The sequence below is a fragment of the Eretmochelys imbricata genome, chromosome 7 (genome assembly GCF_965152235.1).
Source record: "Eretmochelys imbricata isolate rEreImb1 chromosome 7, rEreImb1.hap1, whole genome shotgun sequence".
In the NCBI taxonomy this organism is placed as follows: Eukaryota; Metazoa; Chordata; order Testudines; family Cheloniidae; genus Eretmochelys; species Eretmochelys imbricata.
In genome coordinates this window covers 123308190-123331940 of record NC_135578.1, presented here as the reverse complement: position 1 = coordinate 123331940, position 23751 = coordinate 123308190, and the positions used below count along the sequence as shown (strand labels likewise).

At 47.8% G+C, this 23751-nt stretch overlaps 1 protein-coding gene across 2 annotated transcripts in view; it reads left to right on the top strand.

The window, feature by feature from the left end:
• Positions 1–23751, top strand: part of FBXW4 (F-box and WD repeat domain containing 4) — a 93099-nt gene that overhangs the window by 50179 nt on the left and 19169 nt on the right. For both annotated transcript variants that reach the window (XM_077823323.1, XM_077823325.1), the window contains one exon: positions 21677–21742. In XM_077823323.1, the coding sequence (XP_077679449.1) occupies positions 21677–21742 (66 nt within the window). The remainder of the gene's footprint in view (positions 1–21676; positions 21743–23751) is intronic.

Sequence of the window (23751 nt, the reverse complement as noted above, 5' to 3'; positions counted from 1 at the left end):
CTGCCTGAACCATGAGAATTTCCTTTTTCTTCCTGTAATTCCCTGCCTCATTCGCTGCAAACCTTCCAGCCTCTGCAACAAATGAACGGGGACTCCTACAAACAACAACCTACTGCCCAGCCAGGATTCATCCCCAGAGCAGGTCCAGCCTGTGCACTGAATGAGACAGGGGTCCTGTGGAAAAAGTATGTGATCATGAAATGAAAGACTGTGATAATGTATACACACAAGGAGACCCAATTAAAGTTACACAGACAACCTTAATTCGGCATATCCTAACGTTTGAATGCTGGACTTTGAAACCCTAATATTCTTTTAGAATAGTTTTTTGTGTGTTTATTTCCTAGGTACTTTAAAGCAAACTGGAAAAACAAATTCCATCATGTAGCATCATAGTAACACCTACACGGTTCATTAGCAAGGCTGGAACCTTTCGATCCACCCTACAACTTCTGCCACTTGAGCTAACAGAGTAACTGAGAGCAGCAGTAGGTTGTCATCCTCTGTGTGGGCCAGCCCTAGAGGGGAATGCTCTCTGTTAGGTGCCTGGATTTGGCATGGCCCACAGCAGAGCTCCAGTTGCAGGGGAAGTCCTGCTCAACCCCAGAGTGATCTTTTTTTTTTTTTCTTCCCAAAATATTGGTCAAAATTGAGTGAATTTTCTCTGAGATGGCAAAAGGCACATCCCTGACACACAGGCCACCGCCTGACAAAGTTCTAGTCCCAACTCCAAAGTATGGGGGTTTTGGGGCTTTTCAAAGAAAAGGTTGCAAGAATTTGTAATATGGTCAAAACAACGTGTTTTTCCCTTTTCTCATTTGTGGAACCGGCTGGCCTGTTCTGGCTTAAATTTTCCAGAAATACTGACTCTGAGGCAGATACCCAACATGGACAACTTCAGCCCAAACGGTTAAAGTTTGCCAGACTTCAAGCAACCTGAAAACAGGGTCTTACAATGGGAAGAGTCAGACGACCTTAAGTGGTGCTGCCAGCCCTGCCTATAACATTCCCAGATTTAATTTTTGTCTTGGGCAAATTGCTTATTTGCTTCACAAGGCATCATCATCGTGATGGGGTGACCCTGTCAGGGTGTCTGTGCTACTCCAAGGTGGCAGACTTTAGATTCGGGGGAAAAAATTTCTGGATTTTGACCTCTTCTGCGCTCCTCCTTCCCACCCAAAATGTGCCACCTTTATGTATTGATTTGACCAGTAACTGACCTCTTGCTGGGGTGTAGAAGCCGCTGCCTCCTGAGCATCTGTCCCAAACCGTTTCTCGTGGAAGGCACACCTTTATCCGAGGGATGTGCAAGCTAAGAAGCCACTTACATTTTATAATGACTTACTCCACGACATTGAACATTACAGAAATAATCACCTATTTTACTTTGCGTTGGGATCGCTTATGCCACCCAGACTTGATTTCAGTGGGACTGTGTGTAGTGAAGGCACTGCTCAGCGTAAAGGCAGCAGAATTAACCCTCTGGTTATACCCTGACATTGTTTGTTTATGTCCCTGACAGCCTGGGGTGGGGGATGCTTTTTAGAAATAAGAAGTCAGTTCTGCCTTGAAGTTCACCTGCAGTAGAGCTGAAGGGCTTTGTAACCTGTGGGAGTAGAGCGTAGACCACATCATTCAGGATCGTGGCTCTGAAAGCTGCTGGCTGCAGCATGTGGGGTTGTGGTTATCAAAGCTGTTGGCCCCTTGAGGTCCCCAACTTTGATCAAGATTTGGTAGCAATACAGAAGCCACTGGGAAGTCCCCATTTTCCATACGCTGAAACCAGGTAAAAGCACTTTGTGACCCCGAGTACATGACTGCAGATGCAGGTACTGAGGCATTCTGAACCGGGCCCATGCTGCTAATCTGCAGTAGTTCACGTACCGCTCAACTTGTATCACTGACAGTTGTTAGAGGTAAAGGGCCTGATCCTAGCTTCACTGATGCCCACTGCAAAACTTCCATTGACTTCAGCAGGAGCCGTGTCAGACCCAAACATTTCCCAGGCAGAGTTGTTTAATATGTATGCTGGTGCCTCGATTGTTTGTTAGCTCAGTGGACCATCTTTGGATGTGGGGCATGGTTCTTCTCTGCAACCGCTGCTGCAGGTCTCCCTTGCATATTCTGCGCTCTTCTTACATGCAGAACTTGCACCCATGTCAGGAGGAATTCCACAGGTGGAGTGAGCAGGGAGAGCAAGCGCTGGAGCCTGCGAGGAAGTTGGAGAAGAGGATTCTGCCTCTAGCTTAGCAACTGGGGAAAGGAGAAAAAGTTCACAAACTAGAAACACCGTTAGACAATCCCTTCCAGAGGCTGGGGAGCTGGTGGGAGGAGGCTCTCCTGAATGTGTCTGTGTTAAGCTCTATAGCACAGATGGAAGAGGGAAGCCAGGGCCGCTAGCAGGAAGGCTTTAGCAGTCATTTCGTGGCTGAGCTGAACACAGATGAGGCTTTGCTCTTGTCTACAGGATCACCTGTTTCCCCATGCTTCGTTGTCCTGGGATGTGTGTGTGTGTGTGTGTGTGTGTGTGTATGTTTACACACACACACACACTTATTATCTTTAACCTGTCTAGTCATTTTGCTTCTTAAGACCTTCTTTGAGCCCAATTCGCTTATCCAGCGCGGGGGGGGGGGCGGGGGGGGGCGGATTCTTTTAATCTTCCTCTGGGAATAACGTGAGTATCATGGAGTGGGGGGTGAAATGTGGAATCGATGATCAATGATCGAATATTTCTGTGTAGACCTGGAGCTAGTACAGTCTCCTGCCTCTGTCCCCATTATGTATAGTAAAAATGACTGCCCAGTGGTTCTGTTTGCTGGCTGTCTGATGATTGCTTGAGCTGGTTGGAAAATTGTTGAAAAGTTTCATCAAACTAATTTTTTTGGTCGAAACTTCACTTCCCCTTAAATTTTTTGGGTTTTGTTTGAAAAAAATAAAGTGGTTTTTGCAACTGAAAAACTATTTTAAAATTTTTAAACTGAACGTTTTGGGGTTATTAGGTGTTCCTATAAACATGAAAACAAGGACTTTCCAGTTGTTGGGTTTTTTTTTGATTGAAAAGCCATTTTCTGTCAAACATGTTTTAATGGAAAACTTTTGACCAGTTGTCATAGCATAGTTAAAATAAAACAAAAAAATCCCAAACAAACTTTTACTAATAACACTGGACCAGCTTCTGTTGGTGAGTGAGACAAACTTTGTACCTCGAAAGCGTCTCTCTCACTAACAGAAGTTGGTCCAATAAAAGATATTACCTCACCCACCTTGTCTCTCTCATATCCTGGGACCGACATGGCTACACCAACACTGCATACTCGTAACACTGTCACTTACTAAACCTAAGAGAATGTTAAACAATCAGCATCACCCTCCCCAAGCACTCAAAAATCATGCCAGTTTTCACAAAATCATGAGATTTTTTTAAAAATGATACACTCTGGGAGTTTGCTTTGTGTTTATGGTTTCTGACTCCTTCAGTTAGGCTTAAAAACATGACACAAGTGTATCTCCACAACCATAAGGTATAGAAACTTAAATTTTATTTAATTAAAGCTTAGAGTTTCATTTAATCCCTCGAGTCCAAGCATTTAAGGAAAACACCAGATACTGCAAGATTTGTGATAAGATCACAAGAGTAGGCAAGGCTGCATAATTCACTGTACCCTGTTGATGGCGGGTTTGCTTTCGGCTCTTTGCTTGGCCTGGGTAGTGAAATGAGGCTGGTCAGTTTCACTCTCTGCTTATAGTAACTTTCACTTCCTGAGTCTCTGTTGCTAGCACAAGACTGGGTGTTTAGTCATTTAATGTCATGGCAGATTATTTTTTTTTAAAACCCTGCTTTCATTGACATTTTTGAAGAACAACAATCCTGGGAATGTAGTTTTCAGGAAGAGCTGGGGGCCCACGGAACCTAGCAGAATCCACCCGGCTGGTATTAGGTTCTGTAACAAAAGAGTTTTTTGTAAAACTTTTATGTTTGATGCTTTGTGTGCCCTGGAGCAAATGGTTGGCTTGCTGGTGGGATTACACTGCTAATCATCGTGTTTGTGTGCAGGGCATAGTACAAGTGCTACCTAACCCTGTTATTGGGAGCTGCTGGGGCCAGACAAACCAAAACACAGTGCCTAAGATGTTCAATCTGCCTGCCTGCCTGGCTACTAAATGTTTTGATTTCTGGGGACCTCCTCTGAAGACCTCTCTCCTTCCCCCTACATGCCCAGCCCATCGCCGTGCAGATGAGTCATAGCTATCTGGAGCTCTCTTCTGGACGTCCCTCTTCACCACTGGGTAAGCCATTGAGCATTGCAGTGAAACGTGAGGAGCCCCATTTCACCTAGAGGCTGAGTATGTGGTCCTCATTGCATGACAGGGAGTGAGCATTCAAATGGGGACATCTTTTGCTTGCTAGTGGAAGACATGAACCACAAGGGCTGCTAGATTAGATCCTTAGAACTTCATAATATAGCAAGATTGTGCTGCTTCTTCTCTTGGGCTGCTCAGAAAAGGCAGCAAAATCCCAGAGAAACAGACAGGTTTTGCGAATCCGTTAGGATCACCAGCTCTGAGGTGGTGTTTTTTTTTTTTTTAACTTTCCTATAACTACAGGTCTACAAAATGCTGAGTGAGGAGCTTAGGTAACCACAGTGGTGCCTAAATACCATGGTGATGGGTACATTTTAAATACATGTCAATCTAAGTTTTGACATATCGCGGACAAGAGGTGGGAAGGAATGCATCTGAAAGCCGTGTGATTTGTCTTGTCTACATTTGTTTTGCAGCGTGTTGGTTTCAAATAGTTTTTGATGAGTTATAATTCTAGGAATATCTAGATCCCACAGGACAGGAAGCCAACAGCGGAACGAAGGCCAGATAATTGAGGTGCCACTCTGAAAAGTGACTCAGTAAAAAAGCCCCACCACAGACCCTGATGACATACTAAGATGTGGAGAACCGGAAGAATTGTTCCATGGACTCTGCCTCAAAGAATCCTGTCATAACAATGACCACACACAATAGCCAGTCTCCAGCGATAGCCATGAGAAGAAGGAATCATCTGACTGGATACCCCACAATGGAAAAAACAACATTCTTTATTATGTCAGTTACTTCAGGAAATAAATTGACTGCGAAATCCTTAACAAACATCACATCCACCACAACCTCTCCACAGCCGCGAGGGCAGCTAGAAATCTGAAATCCAATCAGCAGATGGTGATCAAACCAGCAGACGAAAGGGGCACCATCATAGTGATTACTACATTAATGAGGCCAACGGAGATCTCTCTGACACCACCTATTATGAAGAATGCAAAGAAGACCCCATGCCACAGTTTATTCAGGAATTTAAGGATATCATCAAATCCTTCCCCAAACAACACTGAAAGAAACTCTACAATCTCATCCCCCATGAGCCCACCACAGGAACCTTCTACGTGCTCCCCAAGCGACACGGACAAGGGAACCCAGCAGACCCATCATATCTGGCCACAGCACTCTGACTGAAGGAATACCGGGACTCATAGAAACCAGCCGCTCAAACCACTTACTGCACAAAGGGCCAGCTTCCTCCAGGACAGCTGACTTCCTCCAGAAACTCTGCACCATTAACAACCGCCTTCAGAACACCATCCTTGCCACCATGGGTGTCACCTCTCTATACACCAACATCCCTCACCGTGACAGCATAGCTGCCTGTCTCTAATATTTACAAGACAATGAACAACCTTCAGCTCTCCGCCCCAAACTCATCCATTTCATCCTCACCCATGATAATTTTACATTCAACAACCAACCGTGTGTCCAAGCCATGGGTACTAGGACGGCTCCCCAATATGCGAACCTCTTCATGGGCCACCTTGAGCAAGAATTTCTGGACAGATGCATCATGAAGCCAACGATACACCTGAGAAACATCGATGGTATTTTCATCCTGTGGACAGACGACCTAAACTGCGTCACAGATTTCCCCCACAACTTCAGCCACCCATACATTAAACTCTGTCTAGAACACACACACACACACCAGCATCAGCTTCCTGGACACCACAATCTGCTTCAGCAATGGAACCCTACGGACACCTATATACAAGAAGCCCATGGATCGCCACACCTACCTTTACAGGTCCAGTAACCACTCCAAACACACCAAGAAATCGGTTGTCTTCAGCTAGGCACTCAGACGCCACAGAACATGGTCCGAGGAGAAAGTCCTGGATACACACGTAAACTGCCTTCACCAGAAAAGGACACCACCAGAGAAGTAGATCGCATCATGAAATGGGCTACCCAAATACCCTGAGAGAACCTGCTTCAATAACAGAAATAAAGCCACCTCTGACCGCACACCCCTAATTCTCACCTACCACCCCACACTGCAACCCACATGGGATATCAAACAGTTACAACCCATACTCGATAGGGACGACATCCTGAAAGACATTATCCTGAACTCCCCCATCCGACCTTCAAAAAACTCCCTCAATCTCTTCAAGCTCAGAAGTAAGCTTACTACATCAGAAGTAAGCTCCTCAGAGACCAGGAGACACTGACTCAAAGCGGCACCAGACCCTGCCAGAACAGCAGATGCAAACCCTGTTGACGTATCTCTACTGCTATGATGATCAACACACCAACTACACACCTTTCAAGATATGCCTATCACAACCTGTGTTGTACCTCATCCAGTGCACTAAATGCCCCAATAGCAACTATGTGGGTGAAACCAGACAATCACTATGCTCTCAAATGAGCTCTCACAGAAAAATGATAAAAAACAAAAACACCCTGTCACCTGTGGGCGAACACTTTCACAAGGCGATCACTCTATCTCTGACCTCTCAGTCCTTATTCTCTGAGGAGACCTGCACAACACAGCAAAGAAAGACCTGTGGCTAGCCTGTGCCAACTGACTTGGGCTGCAGGGCTCTTTCGTTGCTGGGTGGACTTCCAGGCTAGTTCTGAAGCCCGAGCTCTGGGACCTTGCAAGGGTGGAAAGTCTCAAGCCTGAATGTCTACGCATCAATTTTTAGCCCCTCAGCCTGAGCCTGGTGAGCCTGAGTCCCATAACCCGAGCCAGCTGCAGCTCTGCCGCCAGGCTTTTATCTCTGGTAGACGAACCTTCAGAGTGCATTTCCCAGCCCTGAAGAAGAGCTCTTCGGAGGTTGAAAGCTTGTGTCTCTCTCTCACCACCAGAAGCTGGTCCAAAAAAAGACATTACCTCACCGCCTTGTCTCAGTAAAAACAAGGCAGTAGGATTCCATGTTTAGTATCTCCCTGAGTTCCGTCTCCATACCAAGCGAAAAGCTGGAGTGGAGATGGGAACCAAGGATCCTGGGGCAGAAGTTGGAGGATGCAAGCAGCCTGCCACCCGGTCCCTTGGTACTCTTTGGTTGAGAGTTGTCACTAATTCCCAGACTATGTATCATCACTGTCCTATATGGGACCCGTGTTCTCCTCCATCCCTCAGAGGCCTGGCTCCTCTGCAGTCCAGTTAGCTACTGAAATGCTGCCCCTTGGAAGTGAGGGTACGCACAACAGGGCTCTCTGTAGGACTGTTAACCCCCATGCCTTCCCAGTGGGCTCTTCTCAGGAGTTCTTCCTTTGTCCCTGTTGTGGGGATCTCTGCTTCTGCCTATGCTAAAGGCCAGGGAAGGGGTACATGTGTATGTGTGGGGGTTCAGTATGGCCTTGGCTGAGTAAACTCCATGGTTTGAGGGGTCACTGCTCTGCCAGCCTGCCCACCCACTCCCACCCCCTCCTCCAGCATGGACCAGACTGGATCCCCCAAAATGCTTTTGTCTGCCTATTGAGCGCAGCCCCCAGCCCACCATTCCCACAGGGCGCACCCTCCCCGGCGGACCCTGCCATTCAGCAGCCATGGCTGAAAGGACCGTGGCTAATTATGCCGGGCTGGAAATTACCACTTTGCTTCGTTCTCCCGCTGCTGGGGCCATTTGTTTGGGGCCTGCAGTTAGATGGAACAAAACCCTCCCTGCCGAGCGAGTCCGGGGCTAAGTGTGAAGCTACAGGTATGAGTGCGAAGTGAAGGGAATAATTACCAGCTTCTCCAGGTGAAAGCCCTGTTAAACTTCAATAAACCAATTAGGGGTGGAGGGAGAACCCCCCCACACCCAAATAAGTCATTCCCACCAGGCAATTAATGGAAATCATTTCAGGGGAGGGGATGGGGGTGTTAGAAACGGCTTTTTAGAATTTGTCCCCCTCCCCCCCCCCCCTTTTTTTTTCCCTTTTCTCATGAGGGGGACCTCGGCTGCAAGCTCTGGTTCTGTCTCTCAATGCATACCCCAATCTCTCAGCTCATTGTGTGGCCTGAACGGGCCTGGGGGGGCAGGCAGGGAGGAGAGGGAAAATGACAAGTAAATAAAGAAAAAGGAATCACTGGAGCTTTACACCTGGGCAGGCTTGGGAAACTCAAATGATGTAATTCAGAGCCTCTTTGTACGGCTGTGTGTGTGGGCACCGGGCGCTGAGCCCTGGGATCCATCGGGGGGGGGGAGGGGGGCTCAGGGTGCTGTCGGAGATGCAGTGTGTGAGGAGAGGGCAACAGTGCTTAGCCAGTGGGGAGCCACTGGAGACTGTGGGTGCGTGATGGGCGTCAAGGGTTGAGCCCTGGGGGAGGGGGTGTGTGTTTGTGTGCGCGGTGGGCATTGGGGGCTGAGCTCCAAGGGGGTGAGGAGAGCGGGTGGGCATGGTGGGTATTGGGGTCTGAGCCCAGGGGAAGCAGGTGAGTGTGTTTGTGTTGGGTGTCAGGGGCTGAGCCCCAAGGGGGCAGGAGAGCGGGTGGGTGTGGTGGGCGTGGGGGGCTGAGCCCCAAGGAAAGTGGGTGAGTGTGTTTGTGGTGGGTGTCGGGGCAGGAGAGTGGGTGGGTGTGGTGGGTGTTGGGGGTTGAGCCCCAGAGGAGGAGGAGAGCGGGTGGGTGTGGTGGGCATTGGGAGCTAAGCCCCGGGCGGAAGGGGCGAGGGGGGTGTTGGGGGCTGAGCCCCGGAGGAGGAGGGGAGTGGGTGGCTGTGGTGGGTGTCAGGGGCTAAGCGCTTTGGGATCTGTAGGAGATATGCAGTGGTCTGGAGGAACCCTGCCTCACCCCATGCAATGCTGGGCAGTGCATATGGAACAAGTAATTTCTGTGCACCTTGGCTAGGGTGCTCATTCTGCTGCCGTTCAGCACATAGTGTTGCGTGATGGAATTTGGCTACTGTTAGTTTTATCTTTTAAAAATACCACCCTTAGGAAATTCGCTAGAACTGCACTGAAATAATTTAATTCAGGTTGCCTGCTCACTTGGGGCTGAGGTTTCTGTCTGGATGTGGGTACACTAACCCTACCTTTACCGATGCCTGTGTGTCTGGTGACACGTGGCACCATGCTGACGACTGGAGAGTGGCCTTCAATGCGGGATTTACCTACTGGGAGGTTATTCAAATGACTCTGTGGACAGTGCACACAGGTGGAGAGGATGGAGCACTCTAGTGGATGCAGGGAAGCTGTTATACCTCTGTTGCTTTGTTTTTCCACTGCCTTGTTACAGAGCAGAGTTAAGGTTATTTGCATGCCATCCCTAGCCCTTCATTTCCCTACTTCCATATGTTTAGGTTTCTTTTCAGTTTAATGTTAACTCTAGGAACCCAAGAAATTCAGTCTTGTAGGTTATCTGAGAACGACAGCGGTCTTGTAAGGTGGTTTTAACACATCAGATACTGATACGTCATCAGTCGTAACTCCAATGACATGGCATTTGTGTGGAGATACATTAAGTGTTGGCAAAATCTTGAAAATGGGCTGACCTTTTACATAAGAACGGCCAGACTGGGTCAGATCAAAGGTCCATCCAGCCCAGCATCCTGTCTACCGACAGTGGCCAATGCCAGGTGCCCCAGGGGGAATGAACCTAACAGGTAACCAGAGGGTTACCTTTTGTATTAATATTTTATAATAATTTTGTATTAATATAGTTGGAATATATGGACCAAAGGTGTTAACATAACCAAGTCACCGTCCAACATTAAACAGCTTTAAACCAGGTTCAGGCTTTGGTGCTCAGAGACCTCAGTCTGCGTAGGACCATGGCAAACACAGCATTACAAATCCCTTTTAAATCTTTTGTTAAAGATGTAGAAAAGAAGAGGAAAAAAAGTTAAAGCATTTGAAATGCTAATGAAGGCTTTTATTTCAACATCCCCTTCCCCTTTGGCTGGAGAGAATTTTTAGAAGGAAAACCCCCCTTCATAGAATCATAGAATATCCAGGTTGGAAGGGACCTCAGGAGGTCATCTAGTCCAACCCCCTGCTCAAAGCAGGACCAATCCCCAATTTTTGCCCCAGATCCCTAAATGGCCCCCTCAAGGATTGAACTCACAACCCTGGGTTTAGCAGGCCAGTGCTCAAACCACTGAGCCCCTTGTTTGACAGTCTCGCAGGTGGTATCAAAGATGGTAATTGTCCTTTTTGGGGAAAAGAGAAGAAGTTAGTTGTATTCAGCTGGAGCTGTTGTGGCGGCTGTTAGTCTGATTCAGTTTCCTAGAAGACAGACAGACAGACAGACATGCGTGCGCACACAGAGAAAAGAACAGCAAAGGTGGAAAATGCAGCTTCTGGCTCTAGTGTTGACCCTCACTTGCAACCTCACTGCTGGAGAAACACTGGCCCAGTCTGATCAGCTACTCCGAGACCTGGCAACTCGTACCAGCATTGGGCTGTTTAGGGCATTGGTTTTAGTTGCCTTTCTGATCACAGGCTCACAGCAGTGTTGCAAAATAAGCGGTCTTGGTTGGCTAAGCCAGACACTTATGACACAGAACGCAAAAGGAGAGGGATGGGAAAGAGAAGAAATAAGGTAGGGAAGGAAAAGGACTCTCGTCAGAGGGAAGGTGTGGGGTGGTGGTGGGAAGAGACACAGTCTCACATCCCCCATTGTGTTTGGGATTCAGCTGGAATGAATCAGTAGAGGTAGTGATGTCATCTGGGTCCCTCTACCTGGCCTGCTTTGGTTAGAATGTCTCTCGGGATCAGGATGATGCAGGTCTTGGGTGCCAGGGGACAGTGGGGATGGCAGCCATCATGGTGGAGCTTCCTTCAGCAGCCCATTGTTCTCTAAGGCCAAGAAGATGGAGAGGAAGGAGGTGGGTGTGGGATGAAGTGGAATTGGATATCCTGCCTAGTGGATATTTGCCACTTCTTAAAACTATGAGAGAAAGGGCTTAAATTAGGACTGGAGAAGACTTTGTGGGATTGTGGCTGAGGATGGGATGCTGGAGATGCCATAGGAGTACATATATTCTTTACAAAACAGCCATTAACTATCAGGCGAGGCTGTGCAAGAACTTCAAGCCACATATGAAAAGTTGCTTCCGATGAAGTGAGCTGTAGTTCACGAAAGTTTATGCTCAGATAAATTTGTTAGTCTCTAAGGTGCCACAAGTCCTCCTTTTCTTTTTATATGAAAAGTAGTTATGTCAGACTTTGTATACACTTATGATAAACTTTCCCTTTAATATAGTTCTGATGTATGAATTTAAGTAACTGTTGCTGGCTAGAAGCAGGATTAGTGTGGGCAGATCCTACTAATGGAGTTCTTGTAGACATTCTAAATCGTGGAGATGGCAGAGTGAAGAGCACTGTCTAGATATTCATTTGAAAGAGCTCCCAGATGAATAGGTCCGGTCCCCGTTGTCTGGATGCTGTCCAAATGTGGTCTTCCCCTGAACTTTACTATCTAAAAAGTCACATGCCGTCCGGGAGTGTGAGGGGGAAAGGAATACAATAAATGCAAACAACTGAAGTTTGCCCTTGCGAAAAATAAAATCAAGTGGCCACCTGCCGTTGGACTCCTACTCTAGTCCTCATACATGGATTGATCCCTTCCTGGGGAGAGGAGATTGCTGGGGAGAGACCTCCAGGCAGTAAGGGTAGTGGCTTTATGGCTCAGTAGCCACATGTAAGGGGCTTCCATATTGTGGAGAGAGACCTTGAGTAGCAGCACCTGATGGCTGCTGCGGTCCAATAGGAATTACGCTGGCTGACTTGCTTCTTGCAGGCTACAGAGCCAAACGTCTGTTTTCTCCCTGTGAATGGTGCTCCCAGATACAGCGAGCCATGCAGGAACAGGCTTAGCATGGTGGATGGTGAATTAAAGAGCCGTGGCCTGAAGCCAGAAGTTGGGAGCATTCAGGCACAGACAAGGAAAATGGAGCAGTAGGAAAATGATGCAGCACAGGGATGAATTACTGCTGGAGACAGTTGAGGCCCTGAGGCTGGAGGTATTTGGGGTTCTGTGAATCGGCACATAGGAATAGCATTAGGATCCTGTCCTTCGCAGTGCTGGGGGCCAGAGCAAATGGGCTATGTGGAGATTCTTCTGGCCCTCCTGTCCATAGCTCTCTGAAAATTTGATGAGGAATGGAGACCCAGAGAGGGACAAAATGGTGGGAGTTAGTGACCAAGAGAGCGACTCAGACAGTGAAAGAGAAGAAAAGGAGGCATGGAAAGGTCAAGACGACAACTCCGTCTGCATTAAACAATGAAGCAAGGGTTTCATTTCTTGAATGGACTTGAGTTCAACCTTGAATGTGAGGCTTCTCTGTTCCAGCTCAGACCTCCAGGTTATGGCTTTTCCAGCATCTCCACAATGTACTTCTCAGTGCAAAATGCAAATGCCCGCATCCTGGGGACCAGCTTTCCAGCCTGGCGCGCGGGGCAGAACGCAGCATGAATTATTAGCCCGTCTCTCCATGCCTGTGTCTTCAGTGCTCTCTGCCAGAGTGCAGCATTTCCTCGTGTGGGGAGAAGAGGCTGTAAATTTTGAGAGCTCACTGGGTATCCTCGCACACGCTTTGGTTCTTCTTTACGCTGAGAGTCCTGGACTGCGACTGGGCAGTGCTCTTCTGTAGCTTCTCTGTGTGCAATTTATGATGCATGTCGCGGAGCGCGATTCAACCCCAAGCTGGCTGGCTGGCTGTGGAAATACTGTGACGTTTGCGTAGGGCTTAAGGGAGCAACTTCTAACATGCCCAGCGTCCACCGTTCCATTCATGGGACCAGTCGGGCCGTTCATCTTAAGCTGCCACCACCCTTTGGTGATAAATAACGTAGAAGTACGTTGCCAAACAAATTAAAACGAAAGAAGAGAATTAGGCTGTCCTGGAGGCCCAGTACTGGAATACCAAGGGGGGGGCTAGCAGACTGAGTTTGAGGTGGGTGGGTGGAGCTGAGCTTGGGGCCCCAGCACTGGAATGAGTGAGTGATGTGGACCCCGACTGAGGTGCGCTGGTCGCACATTGTGGGGAACCCAACTCTGTGAAGCAGGGGCTGCTGTTGTTGAAACCGGAGGTGCATTGGCAGAGCAGTGAGGGAAGTTGTGCAGGCAGGCAGGTGCTGTCCTATTCCAAGTTCTGGCCAGTTCTGTCATATGCCGTTAACTCGTCCAGCATTTTCATTCCTGTTTTTCTTGTCCTAAACAAGCTTCTGTTCCGTTTCCTTCCATAGAGGGGTAACTGGGCCCACTAACTGCTGCCAAGCTTTCAGTACAGCTTCCCATTGTTGGACCTTCGTGAGAGTTCCCAATGCTAATGATTCTCTGGTCCACTAAGACCACCTGGGCTAGTTATGCCGCACAAAGTGGCCTTAACCTGGCCAGAGATGGCTGGTGGAAGCTCCCTCCTGTGCAGGGAAACTCTCTGTGTCTGAGCATAGCACAGCGGGTGCGGAGAATCAAGGCCAAAGGATGAACATGTTCTTTTCATTTGCTGCTGCACCTTTCCACGCTTCCCGTGAGGTCATCTTGTTGGAAGCAGGAGGACTGCTCAGGGCCTGTTCACCTGCTGTCCTGCTTCTGTATTTAATGGGAAAAAAACACTCATTGACTTGAGCGGGCACCAGAGGAGAGCCTGAAGGATACATTTCCTTTCATAGGTTTCAGAGTAACAGCCGTGTTAGTCTGTATTCGCAAAAAGAAAAGGAGTACTTGTGGCACCTTAGAGACTAACCAATTTATTTGAGCATGAGCTTTCATGAGCTGTAGCTCACGAAAGCTTATGCTCAAATAAATTGGTTAGTCTCTAAGGTGCCACAAGTACTCCTTTTCTATTTCCTTTCATAGTGAATGATAAGGGAAGTACCCACTTGTCTCAATGCCGTCACCTTTGGCTTAGTAACTTGGCCATTCTCTATGCTAGAGGATTTCATTAAATTTTGCCTTTATTTCTCTGTTGAATATATTTCAGTTAGTTCCTTACTGATTAAGGGGACTTTGTAGACTTTGAGACCCAGAGCATAAGGTGATGGGCTTTTTAGCAGTGCTGTAGAGAGAGATTTGTGGGCTTGATGGCCATCAGAAGGGCTCAGGATTGACTTTAATTTAGTCTTTCAATTTATTTTTCTGAAAACTGGGTTTTTTCTCCCCAAAGCACATGCTTGTCTCTTTTCTCTGAACAGTTTGTATCTAGTACGTATTCTCTATTGTCATTTTGGGCGCCTTCTGTGTTGGTTAGACTGGCAATAGCAAATGTTGTGTTTTTCAAACTTTTTGTGTTGGTGACCCCATTTGGATTAAAAAAAAAAATCGTGACCCTCCCCCACCCCCACCCCCCAGAAAAAATTGTGATGCTCTACCTTCAGCCCTGCTGGGCTTGGGGCTCGGGCCTTCAGCCCCACTCAGGGGCCTCTGGGCTTGGGCCTTTCAGCCGGGCTGGGGCTTTCTGCCCTGGTGACCTCATCAAAATGGAGTCATGACCCACAGTTTGAGAACCGCTGCTCTAGTGCCCTTTTAGGACTCTCTGGCGACTTTAGAAAGCTCTGGTTGGAGTAGGTTGGGCTTTGGAGAAGTTGGGGAGTGTTGGTTGTGAATGTTGTCCTGGTCATGGAGGAAAAGCGTCATCAAAGTGGAAGACTTTACAGTGGTTGGGCCCTGGACTTGTGCAGTGTCCTATGGAAGCTCTCCACAGCTGGATGCTTGGCTTGGCTTGGCTTGTCCTCTATTCTTACACCCTTCATTTGGGGTTTTATGATCTGCATTGTCCTAGAGGGCCACAAGTGTCCTAAGACCTGCAGTTCATCGCTAGGGATGCAGTCTGCACTGTAGCTGAGACCTGATGTATCATTGGCTTAGAAGATTAGACCAAGGCCTTAAACTGACAGTGGAAGGGGACTGGGAGCCACTGGAGGGACTAGAGCATGTGCTGGATTATGCAAAGTGTGCCCTAAACTGTGGAGAAGATGGGAAGCTGTGTTCTGCAAGAGCCACTGAGTCACAGCGTTTAGGACCAGAAGGGACCACCGGATCATGTAGTCTGACCTCTTGTATATCACTGCAGGTTAAATAAATCGGTGTCAGGCGACCAGCAACTCTACAGTAATGCACGATGTGCAGCCCAGCTCTCCTGAGTAGTCCGACCACATGACACTAGCGTGCAGAACCCTGCCTTCAAAATCAACCCTGCCGTAACACACGCGATGCACCAGTGTTACTGTAGGGTGGATCACGAGGGCTAAGCTGCAAGCCTGCAATGAGATCTGCATCGAGAACGCATGAGTGCTAAGCACTTAGCACTTGCAGCTCAGCACTCGAGACCCACCCTACAGTAACACACCAGCGCTGTGCGGCGCACGGGGAAGACCTTTTAATAACAGTCCAGTCTGGACATACAAATGTCCTGATTGAATTCAGCTGTAGATTTCTAAATGGGTGCTGCGGCCTACAACCAGTGCAATGCTTACTGTTGGGTGAGAAATCGAGAGCCCCCGCCATGGTGTCCATCTGACACAGTCGCCGCTGTCGGACTCCTGCTGCACGCCCTTCCACATGGAGCGGGAAAGCCAGAGTTAATCAATAAAATTAAAGGCTGCTGTGTCGGTGAGTGACATTGAGAGAAAGCAGCCTCCTCTCTCCCGGGCCAGTCTGCATGTCTCCCTTTTGTGTGCATCCGTCCTGTTGGAAAAGCCTCATGCTTCAAGGTGCTGGAATCTCCTATGCAGATTTCCCCCCCTCCTCTTTCCTCGCCTCCCATCTTTCACAATGTTGTTACTGTTGCAGCTGCTTCTCCCAACCTCCCCCCCCTTCTTCGCCCTCCCCAGCTCTTCAGCAGGGGCTGCACCGAGTTTGTGTGACCTTAGCACTATATTCATGCTTTAGGAGTTGCCTTCCATAATGATGTCAACTGATTAGGTTAGTCGGCTAGTGGCAGCAGCAGCGATCAGACATGACATGTTCTAATGATTCGCTAAGGCTTAGCAGGCTGTGCGGAGGGGGGAGCGTCGAGTGGTTTGGGGGAAGGGGGTGGGAAGGCAGGGGCCCCACAGGTGCCGACAAAGACTTTGACCTTTGGTGCTATAATATCAGTGTTTCACAGGCAGGGCGGTTCGGTAACCCACTTTCAGCCCATCAAAAATTGATTTAATTGCAATTTTTTCCCCCAATTAGGAGCACTGGAGCTTGACTAATTGGAGTAATAGAGAGTAATAAGGCTCCGATAAAAAGCCTTCCTCTGCCTCCTTTGTATCTTGTGTCATTGCCTGTCAGAGGTCAGAGAGCTTGCATATTCTATTAGGCAAAGTTGCCTTCATTTGTACAAATTAGTTTACCCAACAGTAATTAAAATGCCAGTGCCGGTCGGGGAGAGCTGAATACAATTGATGGGCACATTGGTGAAGGATTTGACAGCTCCGGTGGCCTCCCTTGCCAAAGCGTGGCAGTGCTGATCCAAAGGCTACAACCCGCAGACCTGTGCGGTTAGCATTGCAACACCGAGAGCCTCTCCCGCGTTCTCTCCTCTTCTCTGAGACTCTCACTCCCCTTCTCTCTGGACTCTCTTCCTCCCCATATGCCTCTTATTCACCTTTCGTTTGTCCCATCCCCGCCCCCTGTCTCTGTGTCGCAATCTGCCTACATCTCCCTGCCTGACCCTCCCCGTTCCCAGCTGCCGGGCTCTGGGGAGCAATAACTCCTTTGTTTCCCGGTTTGATGGTTCTCCGTATACAATCCTCTCCAAAATGGAACAACGAGGTCCAATTCCAGAGGGAGGGGGAGAAGGAAAGAAAAGGAGCTTGCACGCGTCAACTGGATTCTGGAATCCAGATACCTCCAGAGCAGAATGGGGTTGGGGAAGCAATCTGTGTACAGTACAGGGGAAGGGCATAAGCCCGGGGCACGATGGAGTGTTAGAAAAGAAGGATCAATATGCTGTCAGGCTGGATGCTAAAAAGGGGGTTTTCACCTGAGGCTGTTGAAGGTCTTCATGTAGCCTGCCTATCCAGCTCAACTGGAGTTGATCCTGCAAGCCTTTACTTTGCCAGGGGAGAAGGTATGGATCAGCAAAGGGGTCTTCCGCCTTTGTATCCAGGACTGATCCCAAGAGCTTTGCAATCTGTCTGTGCTGGAATCGCTTCCCCTACCTTTGAAATGTAGCCATCTCTGGCCAGTCAACACAGCAGGTTAGGAGAGGAAGTAAAGACAGAGAGACTGTGATTATTTGAAACTGCAGGGGGAGTTTAAAGAGGCAGAATGGATTTGCCCCCACTGGAATTTAGCCAAGATACTCCAACTATTGCCAAAAACGCCATTGGATCTTTAATGACCACAAATCCGTGAGATGTTTTGCATCTCCTCCAGAGGTAGCATCAGAATACTCTCCCTTTTGTGGAGTGGGTGATCTCCCATGAAATGCGAACTCTGTGGTAGGTAGGGTTTGTAGCTGGAGATGGACTGGGCTTTTGAGGGGACCTGAATTTTCTTTCGATCCAGAGTGTTCTGTGTTAAATACAAAAATCTTCATAAGTCTAAAGAAGCGCCTTGCTTTAGCCATTGGAAAGCAGGTGGGGTGTGCAGCTTGTGAAATAATTGGGAACAAATGCCAAGTGAAGTCCCCAACTCTCCCATCCAGAAATGGCAGTTGCAGAAAAGGAAATGCAGTCACTGCTGGCCCGTGGGCCCTACTAGGCGGTTACGACGTGAACACGAGTGCCCGACAGCATCACTCATCTCGCAGTTCTGGAGGGAGCACTTTGGATGGGACTGAAGAGTCTTCCCCATTGACACTTCCACAGTCCTGTGAAAGAGGAACATCCTGAGAGGCACCATCTCTGTTGGAAAGCCTGTCTGAATGTCTGGGTTTGTGTTTAAGTAGAATGTAGGAATTGCCAGACTGGATCAGATCCCAGGTTCATCTAGTCCAGTGTCATGCCTTTGATAGGGGCCAGATCTAGGTGCTCCAAGAGAAGATGTAAGCCTCCTGCAACAGCCGATGTGGGGTAATCTGCCCCCATGTTAAGTCTCACCTCTTTTCTGTAGGTAGAGATGGGCTTAAGCCCTGAAACATGAAGGCTTTAGCTCCCTTGCAAAATTCTTATAAATATAACTCTGGATATTCTTGATTATTCACATAAATGTCCATCCCTACTGAATCTTGTTCAGGCCTTGTCCTCAACAGCTCCCTGGGGCAGTGAATGCTACAGTCTAATTATGTGTTGTGTAGAAAAAGATATTTCCTTTGATCAGTTTAGAATTTCCCCTCTTTTTAATATCATTGAATGCCCCCTTTGCCTTGTTCTTATGTTGTGTGACAGGGAGAACACAAGTTCCCCATGTATTTTCTCTAGACACGACATTTCTAGAGAGGATATCATGTCTTCTCTTAATATCTCCTCTCTAATCTAACAATCCCCATCTTTTCAGACTTTTTCCAGCCCTTGGTCATTTTTGTCTCTCTTCAGTGACCCTCGGGTCCCTTTCCTGAACTGATAGTTAATTTAGAACCCTGTTAGAATCTGAGTAGCTTAAATTTTTCCTCCCAATATCCATTGCTTTGTATTTATCAAATTATTGAACTTCATTGGCTGCAATGTTGCACTTTCACCTGGAGCACAGTTAGTTTTGATGAAGGGAGCCGGACTAACAAGCTTGAAGGCCTCTATCTATAGACCGGGTTCAGCGGGGCAAGGGCAGTGGTTTGCCCGACATCACTGAAGATCTGCATGAGCTCCATTCACTCTTTGGCCTCTAGCAGTCATTTACAGGGTCTGCTTCCTCCACTGGTCCCATTGACACCATATCGATCCTTCTCTTTAATCTTTGCAATGACAGTCCCCCAACCACACTGCCGCCCATGGGGGAAATCTCATCCCCCTGCTGTTTGCAGTTGAGACTTTTCTGCAACGGTTGTTAATCTGGTTGTGTCCTTCTAGGCTGGCGGGTATTGAAGTCTCTCTGAACATTGGAAGCCCCTGCAAGGGTAGGGGAGCCTCTGGCTGCAATCCAGTATGAGAGCACTAGAGTGGAACGGCCCAGGAGAGTGGGAAAGCTGCAGGTTTCGGGCAGGAGAGCAACAGTGTGCAGCTCTCTTTAGATGATGCTTTAGAGAGTTGGGACGACTTGGAGTAAGTAGAAGAGGACCAGTGAGAGCTCGCTAATCCCTACCACAGGCTGGTTGGCGGTCAGAATGGCAGGGATTAGAGCTTGCGGTTCCTCCCACCTTTCCCTTCCTATTGATTTACCTCCATGCTAATTTAGACCTGTGGCCATGGTCAAAGGGGCTTGTTGCATACCTTCTGTGTCTGCAAAGCAAGGGGCTTCTCTTGTTTGTGTGTTTTTTGGTTTTTTTTTAAAGGAAAAAATCTCAAGAACCCAATTGCCCGCTTGACTGGTTCCCGAGCTGCTATTATGTTTCTAACCACAGTAATTGGCTTTAGTAGTTATTAATGGATTACGTTAAAGGGGGGGGGAAAGACAAAACCCAACACCTAGCTTTGTAGTTCTAGGCTTCATTGACCAAAATGCTGCCTACGAAATTGGCGGTCAATTGCAGAGTTGTTGAAGTGACTCTTTTGTGCCGCTCTGTACTTAAGAGTATTTCAGTATTTCCATTCTAACATAGTATTTCCATTCTAATCCTGGCTATTCTGTAAGGAACTGGCGGTGAGGGTTGGCATGGGGCAGGGAACCTGGGCCTTGAGTGTATCAGTCCAAGAGCATGTGATATTGGATCACGTCTGAAAAACAAATGCAGTGCTGATTTTTCTACGTTAAAGTGACATGGTGGCCACCATCAGTTACTTTAAAGAGGCGTTCCCCGACCTCCTGTAACTGCTGGAGTGTGTGCCGGGTCCCCACCCCTTCCTGGTAATATATTTGGTGGGTGCTAGTTTATGGCCAGGGGAAGGCTGATCTTTCAGCTGAAACAGAGAGTGAGAAGATAGAGAATCCTGGGTTCCAATCCAGCTCTACCCCAGACTTGCTTGGTGACTTGGGCGAGTCATTTTCCCTTCTCCGTGCCTCCATTTCCCTTTCTCTAACATGGGGATAATAACGCTTGCCTACCTCACAGAAGGCTGAAGATGAACTAATTAGTTTGTTAAAGTAGCCCGAGACCCTCCCCCAGGTGGAAACTGTGATTAAATCCAAGGGATTTCTTAAAAAATTATTCTGGCTATTTAAACAGCTTGGCTGTTCACAAACACCTGGTTCCTTATTCCGGTTTGTCCTTTCAGCTGCCATGCATCCTGTGCCAGCCCAGAGTACATTAAAGCTCAGCTTGATACCAGTCTGGATTTAAAGGTGTGACTCCATTCCCTGCATTTGAGCTATGCCCATCAGTGTGATTTTGGTAGTTTGTAACAGATGAGACCTTCTGAAAGATAACTTGCAGCAAGTCTTGTTGTAAGTTGATGATTTTCCGGTTCAGGATGGAGGCTGGCACACAATGAGCAATATGGAGACTTGCCATATGACTGGGTTTCTGCAATTAGAGGTCTGGGATTGCGTCCTGCCTTATCGAATTGGTTCAAGACCAGGGATTGTAGAGTGACTTCTGGAGCCCAGAAGTACATCAGCGGGTCTGTATTCATCACATGAGATTTTTGAACTGACATTGTAGGAGAGTGTGAATGAAGCCAAGTTATGTGGCAGGAGAGTCCAATCCGGTCTAGTGGTGGGTGTTTCTAACAGGCATCTGGCCTGTAGCTGCTGCGAAAGCGCTGCACGTTCTTTTTGCTGGCTGATTCCTGGCATGACGAGAAAGTAACCAGGGGGGGTGGGGGGGGGTTAATGCAGTGTTTATACACAGTTACGGTGAGTATTGTGCTGAGTGGCACTGTTGAGGATGCACTTTCCCACGTATGTTATAACTTACAGCACTCCAGCTCTTCCAGTCCGCGGTCCCCATGCAGCTCTGCCAACGTTCCTAAGTCCTGACCTGCAGCATTCTCTGCTGTTCCAGTCCTGGGTTCCTCCGCAGTGCTGTGTGTCTTGGCCAACTCGTGGGGATCTGGGGTAGACATCCTCAGCACCAGCCATTCTTCTCCTTCAGATCCTTCCTCCCAACACTCCTTGGCCATGATACTTCTAAAAAACGTGACAATGGTTAGGCTCCTGGTGTGCTGAGACCACTACCTGTCATGCTGACCAATGTTTTCTCATTTGTTCCTTGTATTCCCGTCAGTGTCTCTGAGTCCATCTGTTCTCTCTTGTCTTACGCTTAGATTGCAAGCTCCTGTGTTTGTACATGCACCTAGCACACGGCTGGGGCTCCTAGGCACTGTGATAATACAAACCGAATCACAACGTTCTGGGTGTCTCTGCTGTTTCTTGCCCTGAATGAAATGTTTTCCACGTAGCACCGCTCTTCTTCACACTCCAAAGGGAGATGGCTGATGCTGTTTTGTTTTTTGACAGTTCCTTCGTGACTGGGACAGCTTGCTGTGGACACACATCTCCTCTGAGAATCTGGGACTTAGAGAGGTAAGCATGCGGCCAGACCTTACTGTACATGTTTAATTTTTTGTGGGGAGGAGGAGAAATGCACAGCTGAGGCTGCCGGTAACCTGACTGTTCTCTGTGGTTTGCCAACTTGGTCATTTGTCAGCCATGGGGCAAAGGAAGGTGTGGAGGTGAGATCTCAAGAAAAGTGACTTTCAATCCCTCAGAATAAGGGGTGAGGGTGAGAGTTTCAGGGTAGACATGAGGCAACTCAGCTTGAAAGAAGGACCCCATGCCAAATGTGGAGCCAAGAGGGAGTGTGCAGAGAAGAGGCCGAGATTGGGAGCATGGTGATAATCGGGGTGTGGGAGAAGGGAGGGAGGGGAACTGATGTCAGAGACAAGGAGTGGGGGAATGACACAAACTTAAGATGGACATCTAAAGAACTTCCCCATGGAAAGTATTCCACATCCTAAGATCTCAGTCAGGAACTGAGACATGGGACTCTTAAAATGACTGGACAAAGCATTAGAAAACCGGTAATTGTGGATAATTCTGTATCAGCAAAGATGTGTTGGGTGATCTAAAAGGGCTTCTTCCACCTTTGTCCCCTATGAGCCTGTGAGCTTCAAACCTTATGCCTACTTAACCATGTCCAGTAACCTTTTTCCTAGCCATATCCTAGAGGGCAGGGTGTTTAGTGAATTGAACATTTCAGAAGCCCCTTGCTCTCATACAACTCCTGTATATTCTTCCAGCTTCTGAAGATAAAGATAAAGACATGGATATCATACAGAGAGTAGGAAATACTCTCAGATTTTGTTCCACAGAATACAGTTCAGCAGAGATGGTGTGAAACTCTTTTTTCTGTACTTGAATTCAGGTGCTAATATGCAACTTCTTTGGTCCTGGAAGTCCCCTTCTTCCCCGGTGCTAGGGATTCAGCATGTATGTGGTCCAACGTTTCAGTGAAAGGGATTGCCTATCCTGTCCTGTTTTAGTACAAAGAACAGACTGGCTGCAATTTTTTTCTTGAGCAGATAAAGGAGAACCAGTTGATGTAGTTTATTTAGCTTTTTCAAGAACAAAGGGGGATATTCAATGAAATTAAAAAGGTGGGAAATTCAAAACCCATAAAAGGAAATACTTTGTAGGCATGCAATTAGCCTGTGGAACTCATTGCCACAGGAAATAATTGAGGCCAAGAATGTAACAAGATTCAAGAAAGGATTGGACATTTATATGAATATCAAGACTATCCAGTTATAATTCATTATAACACATTTAGGAAGGGGTATTAAAGCCTATTTTAAGGGCTTAAGTCAACCTCTAACTGTTAGAGAGCAGGATGAGATTTGGGGGGCAGATTATTCCACATCTGCTACTGTGGTTTTCTTCCCCAGGAACATCTGGTGGTGGCCACTGTCAGAGACAGGATACTGGCCTGGGTGGACCTGGGGTACGATCCAGTTTGTCAATTCCCACGTTTGGAATAGCCCATAGCTGACAGAGATGGAAATGGTCACCGCGGCCAGCATCCCTGCCATGCTGAGTGTTTCCTACCGCCTATTCTCCAGCACTTTGCCTCGTCCCATTTAAACACCCCAAGAAATGGGACTTCTACCCTTGCCTCTGGGAGATTGTCTCCCAGACAAATAGATCTCATTGGTGGGAACTGTTCCTTGATATCCAGCCGACATCTTCCTTTGCTCAGTTTCGTCCCAGCAGTCCTTGTTGTACCAGCTTGTGCCACAGGAACCAGTTCCCCCTCAGCGATGTCCATACTGTCTCCTGAAAGTATGTGTAGATCTCGTATCATCCCTGCTTTCTGGTTGCTTTTTGGTCAAGATACACGTTCTGCACTGTCTCTCTCCAGCTATTGTGCCCTTTCAAGCAGTTGAGTTGTTTAGTTACATTTATCTGAATTCCTTCCAGTTTGCCAACATTTCTCTGCTGTTGAGATGCCGGGGCTGAGCACAGGGAAATGCGGAGCTCTCGTTCTGCGTAACACTTTCTGCTTGTAGTTCACCATGACAACGGGTTGAATAGTG